This window comes from Haliaeetus leucocephalus, unplaced genomic scaffold (genome assembly GCF_000737465.1).
Source record: "Haliaeetus leucocephalus isolate CR32 unplaced genomic scaffold, Haliaeetus_leucocephalus-4.0 Scaffold2, whole genome shotgun sequence".
Taxonomy (NCBI): Eukaryota; Metazoa; Chordata; class Aves; order Accipitriformes; family Accipitridae; genus Haliaeetus; species Haliaeetus leucocephalus.
In genome coordinates, this window is record NW_010972438.1 from 8,950,681 (window position 1) to 8,968,952 (window position 18,272).

Consider the following 18,272-nt stretch of genomic DNA (forward strand, 5'->3'; position numbering starts at 1 on the left):
TGGTATGACATGGGATGCATATTTTATCTGCTGTCATAGTGCAGTCAGACACACCAGCCTACCTAAAATGTTGCCTACTGCATCCAGTCTTAACAGTAAGCCAAAAACCAAGCCAGCTTCCCCACAACCTGGTAGTAGCAATCGATGAACCATTTTAGATAGAGCTTTCTGAGCCCTCAAAATAGCACACCTCACATGAGAAATGTCAGGAAGGCTGGAGGTTGACCAAGTTGTATGAGTCTGAAAGTGGGTGACTGCAGTGGGCAACCTCAGCAAAAAAACTTTTTGCTGGTTTGCTAATCACATTAGTCCACCATCAGTTCTAGACTGGTTTACCTGGACAGTTGCAAGTTCATTTACCATGAGCTTTCCTTAAATGATGGGAACTGATAATGTAGTTCTGTTCTGCACAACCCCATGAACAATGGCATGGTAGATAGAGGAGCCAAAGAATATATGAACTAATCTCAAAATAATAAGCTGTACTTTAGAAAAGCATTAAAAAGCCATCCTCACTGATGTGAATATAAAGTTCCAGACTGACTTTTAGGGCAAAAGTAGCTCATCTGATGTGCTTTTGTTCCCCATTAAAACCCATTTTGTGAATAATTTTTCCCTTTAACATTGTTGATTTTGACGCTTGCAGGTTGTTCTCCACCCTACTCCCAATAGCCCAAAGCAATCAGAGTGGCACAAAATGACTGTTTCCAAAAACTGCCCGGATCAAGACCTGAAGATCAAGCTTGCCGTGCGAATGGATAAGCCTCAAAACATGAAGCACTCTGGGTAAACGCTTGTCTTGATCTGAACTCAATTTGTTTTGAATGTGCATTAGAAAATTTCTCTTTTTTGAGATTCTGGAAGAGAAACACTTTTTCTCAAGTTCACTGGAGGTCAAATGAAAGATAAATATAAAAATGGCCTTAGTTCAGTCATTTATAATGCACTTTCTATATTCTTAGCATAGTCTGTTAAATGCATATCAGCCAAACAGTTTAAATTTTAAACAGTATTCCTCAGGAAATTGCAAGGTTATTTTTTTTCCTGTAAGGAAATAATAGGTGAGCTGCCTGACTCTGTTACTGAGAATGGTATAATTTCCTAAGTTATTCTGTGTTTCCCTGTATTGACTTCTCAGAACCAAAAGCACAGTGCACCTCCCACTTGAAATAAACCCCAGTGTGATCGTCATTATTTATACAGAGATACACAGCACAATTAAATAGCAGTTGCCTGGAGTAGAACTAATGATCTGGAAGGTTAAAAGGGAAACCTCTCCCCTCCAGACGTGAGTGTCAGAGGATCTGGGGCCAGGGGGATCCCTGACCGCCACCCCTGGCTTCCACCTTCGTGCCGTGCAATTACAGATTAGATCATCCTTGGGAAGATCTAGCTAATGCCATTGGCAAGGCTTTCCTCTGTTTGCTCCTCAGAGCTGAGGATGTCATAAAAGATAGAAACTGTCCAGAAAACTGTTCTGATTAACTCTTTCTCCGGTATGTTTTTGGTGCTATAAAAATGACTTTGTTTTTACTTTTATTTTCATAGTGTTTTGTTAGATTCAATCCATTATTAGATGGTTTGGATCACTCATCTTTTTTTAAATTCCTTCTCCTCCTCCTCCTGTGTCCTCTGCTAATGAGATCAGAGCCAATAGCCACATGTGGTTTAATTTTTCCACCATGATCACGGACACCAAAAGCAAGAAAGCACAGTTCACCTGTCATATTTACTTCCTTGACTGTAGCTGATAGCAACAGGGCTGAGCAGTCCTGGCTTTTCTCAGGCTTTCTTCAGCTAACATTTGATTTACAAGATGCTGCTTAAAACTATGTGGTTTACAATACCAGCTTGCTATCAGAAGAGAGATTGTCTTCCTGTTGATGTTAGTGGCAATAGCAAAAAGGACAATTATTACCCTGTTCTTGAACCAGACAAGGACTCAGTGCCCACATTAGCATGGCTTGGTGTTTTGTGGCTTAAACGTTCACCAAGAGTATGCTGGATCTCTTCTGGCATAAGGAACCACTAGCATAACCAAAAAGGAATTGTTTTTCTATTTATTGAGCCAGAACTAAAATCATTATAAAGATACATAAAACATATTAGTGCTGAATAATGTCCTTGTGTTTATTATTAGTCTGGTGCTGCCACTATTTTTGCCAATCTTTGTATTACAGTGTTACAGTGGCCGCTTCTTCACAGAGATTAAATGCTAATTTTGACATTAATTTTAAAAGTTAATTCCTCCTTTATAGAAAACAGTAAATTCACTCCTTCTCAGAAATTACTCAGTTTGCTTGAATATCTGTAGCCAAGCGATTTCTAGGAATTCATCTTAAGCTGTTCAGCGAAGTGTCCTGGTTTAGTCCCAGTGGATACTGGGATCCTGGGGACTGGTTTTGATGTAGTAAGTGTCCCTCTGTTCAACAGCTCCCCTCAGCCAAATGATTTTATGAAGGCTTAAAGCAACATTTCGGTTTTCTCACCCTTAATTCTTCCATTGCAAATGTATTCTTCACCCATCTGACTGTGTCGTAGCTATTCACTGGCATTGAAGAGCTTCTAAATTCTGAGCAAGTTGTGAAAGACAAGGAGGAGGAGAGAATTAATATTGTGTAACATTAAGACTCTGGGAGCTTTTTGTGTCACTTTCTTTACAGGTTATTTGTTTAGGCTAGAAATAAACACATTCATGAATGCTGCTGAGCTTAAGAGTCTTGTAATTACTTCTGCTTGTGCATTAACTTCAGTTTCCAGGTGTAAAGAAAACATACTGAAAAACAAGAGAACAACATGTAGTCACTTGTGTGCTGAATTCACCTGTTCTTTTCTCCTAGGTATTTATGGGCCATTGGTAAAAATGTTTGGAAGAGATGGAAGAAACGATTCTTTGTCCTGGTCCAGGTAACAGATTTAACTAGAAGTGATCTTAAATCACAACATGAAATATTTAAATCTTTCCTCTGGCCATATTCAGTGCTTTGTAATTGATGCTGAGCTGTGGTTCTGCGTAGGGTGTCTGTTAAGTCATGGATTTTTTTCTAAATGTATGCATCTTCTCAAGGATATACCAGCTGCAGATCTCTGGCCATGAGTTTCCTGATGCACACGAATACTTGGTGAAGTGGAGAACCAATTTTAGTGAGGAATTAATGAGATGAGGAGGAAGCTCAGTCCATCTTGGCTGGAGGTATTTGGGTGCAAATGCTCCCTTTTGAGCCTCCAGGTAAAATTTGGATTCCGTTGAGATCTACAGACGTTTAGTCACTGGCTACATCAGAGTCAGTATATCGTTCTTGACACTTATTTTGCCTTCATGTTCATTACTGCCTCTCATTATCTACAGCTCTCATCGATCATTTTGCGCTGTCTTTCTTCCTTTTCCCCTTTTTTCTTTTTTTCACTTTCTGCCTTCCCAGTTTCAGTAGGCCTGTATATTTGACCGTGGTTAAGAATTTCAAGGAAACAGGCAGAAGATGTCCTCTGTGACCTAAAAGGATCCGGTCAGTACTTGGTGTGTTAGATCTTCCCTTACCTTCCTAAGGACAGCTGAAACCACTGCATTGGCCACAGAAGTGTGGGGTCCCAGTATGAGCAGCTCCATCTTCACACCAGTCTGATAAAGCCACAGAGTCCTCTTGGGTCCATCTTTCTCTCCCTCCCCTCTGGGTTCCCCAGGGTATGTTGTCTCCAAGTATGAGAAATAAAAGCTTTGTGCAGGGTCCTGTGATGAAAGCAACACGGATGCTCTGATGGAATAACACGGGATCCAGCTGAGATCTTGTGCCAGCACAGATCCGAAGCGATCAGGTCAGAGGGTGAAATCCTGCTGCTGCTGAAGCAGACGGCAGGTCTGCTGCAGAGGGGCCAGGATTTCACCCATGTGTAAGAATGGAGAAGGTGTAAACCCAGTGGACCAGGCTCCCCATTTGGGATGGGGCATGCTTGTGTGCTGGCTTTCCTGTGCCGGTAAGAGGAGGAGTCCACACAGTCCATCTTCTACCTTACACAGCTGGCTTCTCTGGTCCTAAGTCACCTGGTGTAAACTGGTTATTACTCTAAGTTCAGCTGTCTCAGTAGGATGCTTAATTGCATTCCCCATTTCTCCATCGCTGCCGGCCTCCACAGCGCTAAATCATGTGGCAGGTAAGAAAATCCATTCTGGGGAGGTAAAAGGGATTTATGATGTGCGTGACCCATGTAAGTTGGAGCCTATTTGGAGAGTCCAGTTGAGTACCTAATCCAATAACCAACTGTGATCAGCAGCGACAGTTTAAGTGCTCATTTTGTACTCCAAACGGGGTCAAAATGGCCACAGAAGTGGGGGAGTTAGTGTAGAGCAGTCACAGGAGGTGCCTCTATCTGCCCAAGCAGTACATTTAGATTTAGGTAAAAGTGATGTGTTTAGGAGCTGCGTAATCCATTCCTAGAGGCATCTGGTTTGCGATGCACCCTCCATGCAGGGACTGCCAGGTCCCTAGTGGGGTAGGGTGCTTGGCACCTCGCGGGGGAGCCCAGCATCTTGCAGAGCTAGATCGCTGGAGGTAAATCCCAAACTGTCTCCTGGGTAAGAAGTAGCAGAGGCCATAATGAAGGACAGGCCTTCTGGGAACATTATGCAGTGACCCTGTTCTTGGGCAGGGATTGAGGGATTGCTTTTCTCTGTATGTTTCCTTTATTATGTTCTGAAATGAAGTTAAAAGTGCTGTGGCAGTCTGTGATCACCTGTAGAGCAACTAGTATTGCTTTTCCTTGAGAGATGATTCATTCCTATGACACCAAGTTCTCAGTCCCTTTTTCCTTGTGAACAGAGATTCTCCAAAGCAGAGAATCCTCCTTCCTAACATAGCTTCTCCCATAAATAAATCTATTGATACTCTTCTGTGCAAGGGTTTGCAGGTTTGGGCATGGATTCACATGTCTCTCTCAAGGAGCTTTTCTTCTGGCCATTCTCTGTGGTTGCAGTTACTTCTCTAGTTTTCAGTTGCTATATATTCTTCAGCTTGCTGTAGAATTGAAGCTCTCAGAGTTATTCCATGTTTTCTCATGTTACTAGGTCTGTATTCGTCAGTTGGCATATAAGAGCAGAATTTGGCCAGAAAAGCAATTCATTTGAATAAGATGAGCAGACTTTTGCCCCCAGAGAGTCTCTGTAGCCCACCTCAGAAATTCCAGCTGCCACTGCAGCTTCTCTGTTATGTTACCGTTTGCTCAACATTTGGTGCAATGTAAAGTGTTCTGCCGTACATCAAATATAAACAAGAAACACTCTCTATGCAGTCCCTCAGATGTAGTTTGAGCATATTGAACATGTCAGCAGGCAATAAAGATGGAATAAAAATACTTTGCTGTCCGTATGTTTGTCATTTGCTTTTCATGCAATGCAAAGGATGGGTGCTGATATGAACAGGGATTGGCAGCAAAGGTGTTGATGTCCAAGGATGCTCTGAACTCTGCTAAACCACAGACAGAAAATAACCCCCACAGGAAGGTGAGCTGGCTCTGTTCCGTAAAGAACGGACAAGGAGCAGCCGCTGTTTCAGGAGCTCACTCATCTGCACCAGGCTCCTGCTTGCACCAGAACAAGAGATGGAGTCCAAAGCATATAGTCCGTTTGGGATATAGTGGTCTGGTCAGTCCGTGACACTGCCAGGAGGGCAAGGCTCTATGTTCGGATGATAACTAAATGTTTCCTTTCTGATCCCTTGGCTGTGTCCCTTACCTGTAGCATCTTCTGTTGCAGCTCTGTCTCCTCTCCCGTCCCTTGCAGAGTAACCTCCTCCTCCTGGTCCTCTGCCCTCTCCTGCCCCTCTTGCCTCATTTCAGATGGACGCAGCCTCGGTTCCTTCAGTGCTGTTGGGTGGTACCGCTCTGCCTTCCCGTACCAGCGGTTAAGAAATTCATGGTGATAAATGCTCAAACTCTTCATAGCCACCTAAACAAGGCACAAAGGTGCCAAACTGCATGGGCGGCACCAAGGAGGAAGGTGTTGATGGCAGTTTGTCTCTTTTGTGTCAGCGATGCCTCGCCGGTATGAACGGAGGCTTTGCACACGTACGTAGAAAAAGGAGCCGTGCAGGGAGCATTTCCAGTGCTCCTTGGCTTGTGTGAGCCCCGGAGAGAAGGGGAAAGGAGCAATAACTGCCTTGTAATTTGGGTGGAATAATCCCTCGCACCTTCTGTGTCTGTGTAGCTGCGAGGGTTGTACAGGAGCGGAGATGATTTGTTTGGGTGTAGTGGGTGAGAGCGGTTCCTTTGTGCCGTTGCTAGAACCGGGTCTCGCCTCTCCAGCACACGCATGGCTGGGTGGACTTGGTTCAACCCCGCGGGGACGGTTTACGGCATGGCGCAGCCGGCGGAGCCGGTGCGTGTGCTCCTCCAGCATGCACCCGTGAGTTAAGAGGGGATAGTTTTCTCTTCCGAATGAATCGCAGTCCTCTCTGCGCGCTGCCCACCCTTCTCGTAGACACCCTTTGAGATGAGCAGCAGAAGAGCAGAATACTGATTAGATGTAAATTACATGGCAGAGACTCGTTACTTGCCTAATTTTAAATCCTGAGATATGCAGCGTGAAAGTGATGGCAGAATATGGCCCTGAGCTTGGATGGAAATGGTCCGCAGCATCACAAGTGAGGAAAATGCTTCGTAAAGGCAACAGTAACGCCAGTGGCAGTGGTAAGCGAAAGCGGTGGAGCAGTTTAGGGCAAAGTTCTCCGTGACTGGTCAGGAAAGAAAATGTACATCCATCACAGATGTTATAAGTGTTTCCTAAGTTGCTCTATCAGCTGCCTGAGCACAGCTTACAAATTTCAGCCAGTTTGCCAATTAGACCCTTGATGGTGCAAAAGCTGGTATTTTTGATAGCTGACAGAGCTTGTATTAATTCTTTGCAAGGTCTAATGTGCTGTACTGGTAACAACACTATTGTTGGTTCTGGTGGGTTTGCTGGCTTTGCGATAAGAATTTTCTTATAATGATTCTTAAGGGCAAGTGAATTAATTACATTGAGATTTCAGACTGAATCTGCTCTTCTCTTGTCATAACCCCATTTCTGTGCTCTGGCAGCATATGGGAAGTAACACTCCATGGTACCTGGATGACATGTCTGCTGAGTAGCTTGAAGCAGTTTTTGGCTGATTGTGTCTGATGGTGTTTGCAGAATGTTGTTGGAACCAGATCAACTCTCTGCAGATTAAAACCAGTTGCAGTGTCTATGCCTGGATCTATTGTTCTAGTGACAGACTCCCTGAACTCATTATAATTTAGACTAACAGTGACAGTTCCTGCTTTTAGCAAAACTCAGCTGACTCGGGATAAAATGAAATGAAGTAAGTGTTCAGTAACTCCGAATAACCAGCAGAATTTGAAAGTAATTCAGCAAAATTGCAGTGTACTACACCAGCAGTCCTAGACTGTGGGTCCTCAAGTCAAGGTAAATGACCCGTAGCTGGTCCCCATAATCATATTAAATCATGTTTTCAGTTAGACCCTCGCTGAGTACTGGGCATATGTGGTGATTCTTGAGAAACCTCGAGTGTTGATGATAAATACAAAACGTTTGGAAACTGCTGGTTAAACAGATGCCACAGCTCGTTACACCTGACCGGTAGGTCCTGCCCGTCCCGTCTGTACTCACACGGGATGGCTTCCCATCGCTGCCCGAGGAGAACATACGCACACCTCCTGCTTGAAGGAGGAAGTTAGGACAACTGCTATGTGCAGTTGTTTAGGGCTGAGTGGATGTGCTGAGATGTGAAAACTGTTGTTTTCACATTTTTTTCTTTAAGCTAGATCATTTCCTCTGCTCATTTGTGTCAGGAAAGGCTCGGGAGGCAACATACAGCTGCAACCAGAGGACAAGAGTCTCCCATCAAAGTGGAAAGCTGTATTACAGCTGGCAGTATCTTAGCACAGTTTCTCTCCCTTGGGACAAAATGCATGCTGTTAATCTAGGAAAGGTCCATTTAAGATTTTAACCCAAGTGGGGCGGTGTTATGTCAACAGTGAGAAAGGGGGAGGCGAATGACTGAGCTCGGAGTGTGAGGCATGACAATTAACAGGTTTGAGCAGGATCCTGGGGAAAGCGGTACTTGCTAGAGCAGGAGACTCTGGTGGAAAAACAAGGACGAAGTCAGGACTGGTTAATACATAGCTACTGTATTTATTAATCAGTCGGATTATATAGCTGGTGACAGAATATGGTCGAGTGCCAAGAAAGTCAGATCTAATTTAGCAGGCTGGGAATAGTGAACTTTGGCATTTGTCTCCCGCTGTCTGCTTCCCCTTTCCTGAATTTCTTTGTCTTTTTCTCTTACCCCCGCTTTCTTTTCCTTCTGTTCTTTTGTCTCAAATTATTTCTCAAAGCATTCTCCTTTTTTTTTTTTTTGTAATGAACTAGCCAGGGCAGCCTTGGATTATTTCCCTTCTTTTAGTTTTGCTCAGTTCAGCTCCCTTGGATGCTCCTTTTCTGGCCCTCATCGAGTCCCTGGATGAAATCCCAGCTGCTTTGAGAGTTTGTCCCTCACTGGGCAGAGATTTCTCCTCTGTCTTCCTTCAGTTTCCTCTCTGTATCTGTGTTTTTTCCAATTACTCAAACCATTCATCTTGCCCATCCCATCTGCTCGCTCGCTCTCATACTCAGCTATGGTTCGGTGTGAACTCAGCAGGCTGTAGGATTAATTTCTGCTATTAACTGTTTCACTTGTCTGGCCACTTCTAAGCTTCTACAGAAAGCAGGCTCTCTAAAGCACAATATTTTAGAGGACTGATGAAAGGCAAGCTGCAATCTCCACTTGACCCTACACTGCTGTTCAGCAGCAAAGCACGATCGTGACACACCGAGCTTTCCAGAATCTCGTTTTGTCGGGTTTTGCTTTACCACCGCTTGTAAATGGAAGGAGCCACATTGCGCTGGCAGCCAGGGCATCAGGTTCTCTCTGACCCCTAGCAATAAATGCTTGGGGCAGCAGGATAGGACAGACAGGCTGGTATGCCAGTCCTTGAAGTCAGTAGCTCGAGTTGTTTCAGTGCAGGCAACTCTGCGTGACACAGTTGGCACCTTTTCCAGAGGCCATCGATAGCTGTCTCCTCCCTCCAGCCTGATCCTAGCCTGCCTCCTGCCAGCAGGCTCTTGGGCGATCCTGAGCTGGGGCTTCGCGCTTGAGCTGCGCAAGTAGAGAGGTAGGACATGAACCCAGATGAGCCCTGGCTCATCGCACGTTGTGGACCCAACTGTAGGTTTGTTTCTCTTAGAGGTCTCTTCTAATAACGGCGTAGAGCAGCTTCTTCCAAGGAAATAATGTGAATGCTAACAGGAGGGACCAATTTGCTTTGCCTCTGTCCCAGGATGGCTCCACCAGAGCCTACTGTCTACATCTGTCTTTTATAACTTTCAACATGAGAAGTACAAGCTCTGAAATGCCTGCGTGTGTTTCCATACGTTAATGTTGTGCTGGTATGGTTAGCTTACTGATAGGGATGAAGAACATTTTCTGGGTCCAAAGACAAGAGGAATTATTTGTACATAAAGAAGAGCCTGAAATTCAGACCTTATGTTCAGGGTCAGAAAAGAAGCTGAACTACTGAATGAATTTTACCTGTTGCTATAAAGCATACAGGGGAAGAAAAAAACATTAGTTGTATTAATGTTTTCAATCGATGTCAGCATAGGTTAGCACTGACTCATTTCAGGAATTAAATTTATCATGCAGTCCCTGAAGTTCAGGCTGTCTAACACAGAGAAGTCAAATCGTCACCGCTTAGATGAAATCTCCAGGATCTTACCATAAATAAAGCACATTCAAGAGTTTCTCCAGGAGATGGCAGCAATATACTGCAAGTATGACTGAATGAACGCTGCAGGAGTCGTCTGAATGTTGTGCTGTGGGGCACTAGGTTATTTTTAGATTTCTTCGTGTTAATCTTTTTAATTTTTGTGTTGCCGGTACGATGGTATGCATTCAAAGTTCATAGCATAGAATATGCACTGGTGTGCTCCTGCTATTGGTCTGTTACTTGTCAATCTTTCGTCAGCGCTGGTAGTTTTAAGGAGGATGCAAGATGCTTAAAGCATCACTTTTAGTCTTACTCCCACAAATGTGTTAATGATAGGGTTTATTCTTAGGTGGCTTTTGGAGCTGTTCCTGGAGGAAGGCACGGTGCAGGCAGGGCTGCTGAGAGCAGGCTGGCAGCTAGCAGAAGCCCGCAGAGGGCAGCAATAAACCGAGCGCCGGCTGGGAGACACTATGCCAATAGACGGCTTCCCTGACTTCAGTAAATGACATTTTATTAGCGATAGATGCCACCAAAATAGGTGCTGCATGTGTATTTGTAGCCAAGCGATTTGTCTGGAGTTTGGAGGCAAAATCCCCCAGCCCAGCCGCTCGTCCATCTTTCAGGATGTCTCCTGACTTCCAAAAAACGACGAGCACGATCCGTTGCCACCCACCGGAGTTTTAAAGTTTCCTCCAGAGGTCAAGAAAACGTCCAGACGAATAAAATTACGTCAGGCGTCCAGGATGTGACATAACCTTAACAAAGTCATTTGAAATCATTTGACAGTAAATTTCCCTGTGAGTTCCTAGCCTGGGGCACGGAGAATCCTCTCCTCTCCTCTCCTCTCCTCTCCTCGCTGGACGAGCTTCTCGCCGACCATCCAGATTGCAGCACGCCGAGTACGCGCGGGGTCTTGATGCGGCCTGATGGCCTCCTAAAGGCGATTCGGGAGCCTGGCAGAGCCCCCGCAGCTGAGTCGGCTTCCGTCAAGAGCTTGACATTGAATGTATCGTGTCATGCAGATGGTACCTCAGAGGAGTGAGAGCTGCCATTTACAGCACTGATGACAACAACTGCCGAGATCAGTGGGATCTTAAGATTGCTTTAATATGACTGGCACCTAGCAATTTAGCTCACATTGTTTGTGACAGGGTGTCACTCTTGCACTTGTCTGGGGATGAATGATAGAGGGGTTTAAAGCACGGAGCTTCCTCTTCTGGAGGAGACTAAACCACTGTATGTACTGCTGCGGAGAATTAGGTGCCTGCCACAGCAGGGTGTGTTAGGAGCGAGCTTTGCAAAAGCCTGGTTAAAAGTTTAGTCTGTCTCGTATGGGCAATGACCGCCAAAATTACCCCACCACCCCTGGTCCCTGTAAACACGCCGTCAGCACGCGGCATTTGTAAGCGCTTTGGATTGCCTTGTCGTGATCACCCGGTGCCATCTTAGCTTTGTGGTTTTCTTCAGGTTAGTCAATATACATTTGCTATGTGCAGCTACCGGGAGAAAAAAGCGGAACCTCAAGAGCTGCTGCAGCTCGACGGATACACTGTGGACTACACCGACCCGCAGCCAGGTACGGGGCCGACAGCTCGCTGCTGCGCCCGCGGGCGCTCGCGCTCGCCACGCTGCGTACGGCTCCCGAACGGGAGCCCTCTCTCAATCTCCCCGCTGGCAGCTGAACTGTGATCAGCGTTATTATAAATATGTTTGTGTTTATACTGATCATTAGCTATGCATGACTTTACTATAAATAGGTCTAAGAAATTGAGGTAGGAGTTGCACCAGAGGAGGGAAAGACTCGTCTTCTCTGGGGAGCCTAAGTGAATGAGATGCTGAAATCCCAATGAAATTTGACTGTGAACTGAATGCTCAAATCGAGTGATGATCCTAGCCTCTGCCTTCGGATTATATTCCCTAAATAAAAGGTTAGCAGCTATGCCTGTCTTCATTGTAGAAAACATTGATGGGACCAACCCAGCACTTTTGCCTGTCCCATTTTCTTTCTCATAGATATAAGTGAGTGGAAGGGGCAGGATTAGAAACTCCCTGGTGCCTGGCGGTACCTGTCATGTGGTGAGAGCCTTCTTCAAGTGGAGGAGCATCACATTTCTTTTATTTCAGTGGGGCAATACGTTGACCGTGGTGATCCTCACCATGCCCTGGGTAATGGTGTCCCCAGAGGAGATGAAGAAAGACACAGTAGGTTGGTTGTCAAGACCTTGATTCCAGGTTAATTCCAGTGTTAGGGAGATGGGAAGATGGATGCCGAATCAGGGCAAAGACAGAAATAAGCACATCACCCAAGCACCTTTAGTGCAGTGTGAGCACTGGTGCGCTCACTCTAATGGGAAACCTCCCCCCACCTCCCCTCAAAACCCATTTTTAATGCAATGCGACCTGCACGGGACCTGCACAGACGGGGCTGTAGGTGAGAGAAGCAATTAATCCGAGTGTGTTGGGGCGTGTTTCAGTAATTGCGGTGCAGGGTGCTACCTGGGGACCTGGCGGGCTCTCTCGCAGGTGCATTTGGTGCAGGCGAGGGGACTGAGCTCAGCCAGGAGCCAGGGGCAGCGCCGGGCTGGCTGGGGACACCCGGGGCGGTGGTGGGGTGGGAAGCTGGGGGAGATCCCCTGGCTGGCCTCAAAGTCTGCGAAACTCCATTGTTGCTTCCTCTCCTGCCAGGTTTGGAGGGCGGCAGAGCATTCTTCAACGCTGTGAAGGAAGGAGACACGGTGATTTTTGCAAGTGACGATGAGCAGGACCGTATCCTGTGGGTCCAGGCCATGTACCGAGCCACCGGCCAGTCTCACAAACCTGTGCCGCCTACCCAAGTGCAAAAGCTAAATGCTAAAGGAGGAAATGTACCCCAGCTAGACGCCCCAATCTCTCAATTTTGTAAGTAAATAAATTCTCCTAGAGAGCAGAAGTCTTTGATGGAAAGATTTTCTGCGCTGATGTAAATCAATATTCGCACACATGTTTCTGACTCCAAAATGAAATTTTTTTCATTATCATTAAGGTGCTTTTTACATCAGTGGATCCAGAAGCAGTTAACCTGTGTGTTTAGCACAACCAAACCCAAGAAACAAAATTCTTTAAGGAACTTGTCAATGAGTATTTTAAAGTGCAATACTTGATGGAGGAGAGACTGGGATCTGAGAGCCTGAGACCCAGCTTGCTTTCTGCAGACACGCGTTTTACCCCCACACAATAAACTGCACACCCAGATCAGAGCGATTCATTAGCGCCATTAGCTGTCTATCAAATGCATCACGTGCTCAGAACTACAGGTGCAAATCTTGCAAGTATGAAATGCACACACAAAAAGAGGTCTCCTGTTGAATATTCAACTGTAGGAAAACATATGGTATTTTTAACAGGTTGCTTTGCAGGCCAGTTAGATGTGAATTTAAAGCAATCATCTTTTAAGTCGTAGCTATGCTGCATGTCCTGTGCAGTTATACCCAGTTTGCTTAATTTGAAATTTAGAGCAATTTCTTTTGTCTTGCAAATGCAATGTGATTATAAACCAGATGAATGCCTCCTCGCTCATTTTTCTTGAAGGTCTTGATCACACGTCTGGAGCCCCTTTGTTATGTAACATACAGTAGTTCTTGCTGATTTCAGCAAAATTTAAGAATTAGTATCATTAAATATAAGACAAATAAGAAAAAGTGGTAAATAGTAGCAAATTCTTCTAATTAAATCAGATTTTAACATTTAAAATAGTCTCTGTAAAGCTGTTATGGAGCATTTTGTTGTAAGGGACTCCAAAAATCTGCCCCTTGCTTATCAATGTCATTTGACCATCTTTTATGTTGGTTTAACTTCTTCATGTCAGTATTTATAGAAAATAACAATGCAAGACATACAGCTGTACGATCAACGTTACAGCAGAAAACCTCTGCTTGCTGCTTTTTTTTTCGTATCCTCCACATGCTTGTATATTTTGGACTCCCTTCTCCCTGTCATTACTGCTCCTGTCAGTGAGGACGTAGCATGATGCAGCATGGTAAACCCATAGTCAGTATTTTCATTTCAGTGACGCTCATCCTCTTCATCCCAGTCAAGTCTCTGACTTTGGGGGTGCAAGGTGTAAAGTGTTGGAGTTGGGAAGGAAGGATGCCTCTCAGAAAGCCAAAATGGGACGTAGGAATTGGGGTCTTGCAAGTGGGAAGTTTATTGGCTGTGATTAGCCTGTAGACCTGGCTGAGTCGTGCTGACCCGAGAGCACTCCCAGGGGTTGTGTGTCCCTCTGCCTGGGATCTTGGATGTAGCAAGCACAGGTCCTTCTATGGCTGCTTTTTTACATGCTAAAAGTCTTCAAAGTGTAGCAAAGGAGAGTGGCAGAGGGATGCTGCTTGTGGCTCCCTCTCCTAATAAGCAATGCTGAGGGATGCTCTTAGCTGTGTGGTTGGTGCGAAGAGGATGCGCTCCTGCTCGTCCCAGCATGATCTCTGTGGATTAGGATAAGGGCAGTGAGAGAACATCAAACTGGGGAAGCACCTTTCCCTCCAGTCTTCTCCCATCCCTGCAGACATCAGGCCTGGAGAACTTTTCTGCTGGGTAAATTCCTAATGTTTACGGAGTTTTCACTTTGCCAGACCAATATGTGGGGTCAGGTGAAGGGTCCCTTTCCCAAACACGTGGTAATTGCCTGGCAGCAGCTGTAGCAAAGTTTGCCAGGAGTTTGGGGAGGGAAGGGGGATGCCCGGGGCCATGGACCCTTGGATGTGCTGTCCCCACACACAGCCAAGCGCTGTGTGCGTGGGGAGAGCTGAACCCCCCCTGCTGAGGTTACCTGGGATGGAGAAGAGGCAGCTGAATTGTCCTAGTCCTTGCCAGGGAGCAGTGAAGTCGGTGACTGAGCCCAGGAGTCCTCTCTGCATCTAACCACAGCCCAGCACGTCCACCGGAGACTTGCGCTGCTCGTGGTCCTGCAGGCTGTATCAGCCTGACTGTGCTCGGAGCTAGAGAAATGCCACAGGTGTGACCTTGGTTTTTCCATCTCACTCACCTGCCAGGAGGCAGGGATCCCTCATAAAACAGCCGAGATTTCACCCCGTGGTCCCTCCACGGCATCTGACGGGGTCAGGATCTGACCTCAGTTTCTCTTGCTTGTTCTCATGCCAATACCAGCTCCAAATCTGGATCATTCAGCTTTTTTTTATGCTACCACCCTCTTTCCATCCACAGTATGTTTTCCCCGTAAGCTGGGCAGCTTCAGGCTCCCCTTTTTGCTGTAAGCACTGGGAAACCCTCTTGGTTGTGTTGTGCCAAAGCCTGGCAAGGGGAAACCAGTCAGCTCATCAGTCTGATGATGACTTGCTACTTCAGCACCCTCTGGGCTAGTGTGTTTTGTCCTCAGTTCTCCTTCTTCCTCCTCCCTTGGATTTAGATCCCTCTGACAGCTCTTTGTGCACAGGACCTTCATCCTACAAGAGGAGGAGGGCAGCATGCTATGGTAGACCTTCATCTCAACAGCAAGGGCGACCCTTTTTTCATATTTCAACATTCGTACGTGGCAATGCTCCTTGCAAAAGTCATTGGGCACAGCAGTTAAATAATCAGAAGCAGAAGTGAGTCATTCATGCCACACATGATGGCTTGTCGGGAGTCTTAAATACACAAATACATATCTCAGCTTCTTCAGTCTTGAAATTCAAACATATCAAGTATTGCATTTTTAAAAGGGTCTTGGTTTGTTACTGGGGGTTTTTTTGGCTTGGGTTTTTGGGGGGGGGGGGGGGGGGGGGTTGCCTGCAGAAAGGTAAGGACTTTCATGAGACATTTTATTCTTGTACATTTATCTTTATACCTGTCATATTTTTTGTGCTTATTAGAGGTTATGGTGAATGAGGATGTGCAAAGAAGTAAATGTTAAGCCATTTGATGAGTAACTGTTGTTACAGCTTTCATGTTGTAGCAGTCTGAGATGGCACATGCGCATGCATGCACATGCAGAGAAAATCCAGCCCTCCGCTCCTGTGATGGAGCTGTCTGTTAGAAACTTGAGAAGAACAGATTTTACTTTGGGGGAAACTTGGGAGAAATAGTGAATTCATTTGGTTCTCACCTCTTTTAACTTAGTAAATACAAACTTTGAGTAGCACTCAAATTCTTACCCACAGTTCGATAGCAGCGCTTGACTTGGAAGTAAACAGACAGCTCCGAACCAGGGTGGAGTTTATTTTATTTGCAATTTAAGTACCGAAAAAAATAGATCCTGCTATTCATTAATTTTTGTATGACTCTACAATTCCTTTTATGTGGGTGAACAATACCTGTTAGAGTGAAAAGTTTTGCTTTTTTTGTTTTGCTACAATTTAAAAGAAAAACTCCATTCACGCAAAGCTGTGCTTTTCTCCAATGTTCGCATTATAAAAGAAAAACCCAATCCTGTTCTTGTTTACTGTTGAAATCATGCACAATATTATAGTCAATAATGCTGCCAATACATATTACACCTTTTGGCAATATTTAAGCTTCATAAAAGTGGTCACTTGTCTGAAAGCACCAATCTTTGTTCGTTCTGTGTTAGTGATGCATCAAACAAAATTCCCAAACATGCTCAACGTTCTTTTTTTTTTTAAACCCTTTTCTTTTTAACATGAAAGATTGGTCTGTACTTGTTTTACGTATCACTTGTGGTTATATTTCATTTTTTAATGTCTGTTTCTATATATATGACTGTTAATCACACCATATACAAAGAGTTGGTTGTTTTGAGAATTTGTGATGATTTGTTCCCCCATAATAAGTAGCGAGGTTTATTGAGCTGCTTAAGAAATTTTCAGCTGTAAGTGGTTTTTTTTTTTGGTTGGTTTGATTTTTCTTTAAGTTTCTTTTTCATTCTTTGCTTGAACCCAAATATTTAGCTGCTAGGTTAGGGCTCCTGTCTGCTTTCCTGAGCCTTGTTGCTAGTCTTTATGTTATTCTGGTTTGTTCCTTCTTACCCTGCTAACTTCTAGCTGGACTCAAGGGTAAGTGCTTCCCTGTAGCTAGCACAGCTCAGATAATCAGACTAGATTATCTGACATATGCAATGTGCTTTTTTTTCTCTTAAATCTTTCTCATGTTTAGATTTTGTAGTACAAACTTTCCATGTTATTTTCCTGAATTGAGGTTTGAAATGTAAGTTTCCATACTGAAATTAGGATGCATGTGATGTTTGCATAATTGCCTTCTCTCCCTGGCTTTCACATTGGCATCAAGTGATCCTCTTAGTAAAGCCAATCATTAACATTTCTATTTTTCATTCCAAGATGTAAATATTAATTAACATCACAATAAAACTGTAAATAATACCTTCTTTTGTTTCATGGAATTTACATCTAGTTGACTGCTTCCTGCCTGAAAACAGATCATTTTGCACTCTGACAATATCCTTTCTCTCCGTGCCGATGATTAGCTGGGTGCAGCGCACCAGCGTGCGGGGCTAACTGTGGACACCTCGAAGGGCAGAAGGACAGGGCAGGAGACCCCAAGAGATCTAGACGAGGTGCAGGACTCCACAGGAGCCCCCCAAAAAACCCCTCCGCACATGCCTTGTGAAAACAAGCCCGAGTCATCGAGGTTTGGTAGTTCCCCCTCCCGTAAACTCGGTAGGGGATGATTTCGGCAGCAAGCGGCAGCTCTCTGGGTCACCCCGGGTTTGGGGATGCTGACCCGCTCTGACTTAAATACATTAGTCACGGAGGGGTGCTGCTGTTCCCCCAAATTATGATGAATTAAAGTTTAGCGTGGGTCTCAATCACCAATCAAAGCAATGCTTGCCAAAGAATAAACCAGGGGAATTATTATTTTGCCTTTTCCCACTGGAATACCTACTTTGAAAAAGATAAAAGCCCAAACTTGTGCTGTAAAAGAGCTTCTCCTTAGTCTTTGTTCAGTCCTAAATACACCCGGTACAAATCCTTTATTGGTGTTAAAAGCTGCTTCTCTAATACCTGGTGAGTGCCTGCTTTCCTTAGGAGGGAATAGCATCAGTGGGTCATGAGAGCTGGCAAATATGTATCCAGAGTATCTGAATGCAATTATGAGAAGGAACAGGCGGTGTCATCCCTCCTGGCCATCAAACAAGACTCCTTTTTTTCTTCTTCCTCCTTTTGTTTCTTTTTTTCTTCTTTTTTTTTCTGCGTGTGAGTATGTGCGTGTGTGTATAAATATACCCCTGGGTAGCAGGCAGAATTCCTTCTCAGCAGACACTTTCTTTTTTCTTTCTTTTTTTTGTTTTCTAAATGTTTGGATTTCCAAAGAGGATTCTTATCAGACTTTACTGCAAAAAAAAAAAAAAGTTTAATTTGATGGAAATACAGATTTTTGCCACTTTGAAAGAAAGAAAGAAAGAGTGAATGAATGAATGAACTTGGGTCTGGCAACATTACATGTATTTGCACCACAATGCATTGCTATCCTATTAGATTATTAGTTCTGTGCTTTAATTGCTTTATTTTTTTTAGATAGTTAGAGATATCATGAGAACGCTGCTG

General features: G+C 44.7%; 1 protein-coding gene across 1 annotated transcript in view; it reads left to right on the plus strand.

The window, feature by feature from the left end:
* CADPS (Ca++-dependent secretion activator) overlaps positions 1-18,272 on the plus strand; it is a 185,117-nt gene that overhangs the window by 73,504 nt on the left and 93,341 nt on the right. The window contains exons 8-11 of the mRNA XM_010573333.1: positions 647-786; positions 2,841-2,907; positions 11,245-11,353; positions 12,463-12,675. Coding sequence (XP_010571635.1) covers positions 647-786; positions 2,841-2,907; positions 11,245-11,353; positions 12,463-12,675 — 529 coding nt within the window. The remainder of the gene's footprint in view (positions 1-646; positions 787-2,840; positions 2,908-11,244; positions 11,354-12,462; positions 12,676-18,272) is intronic.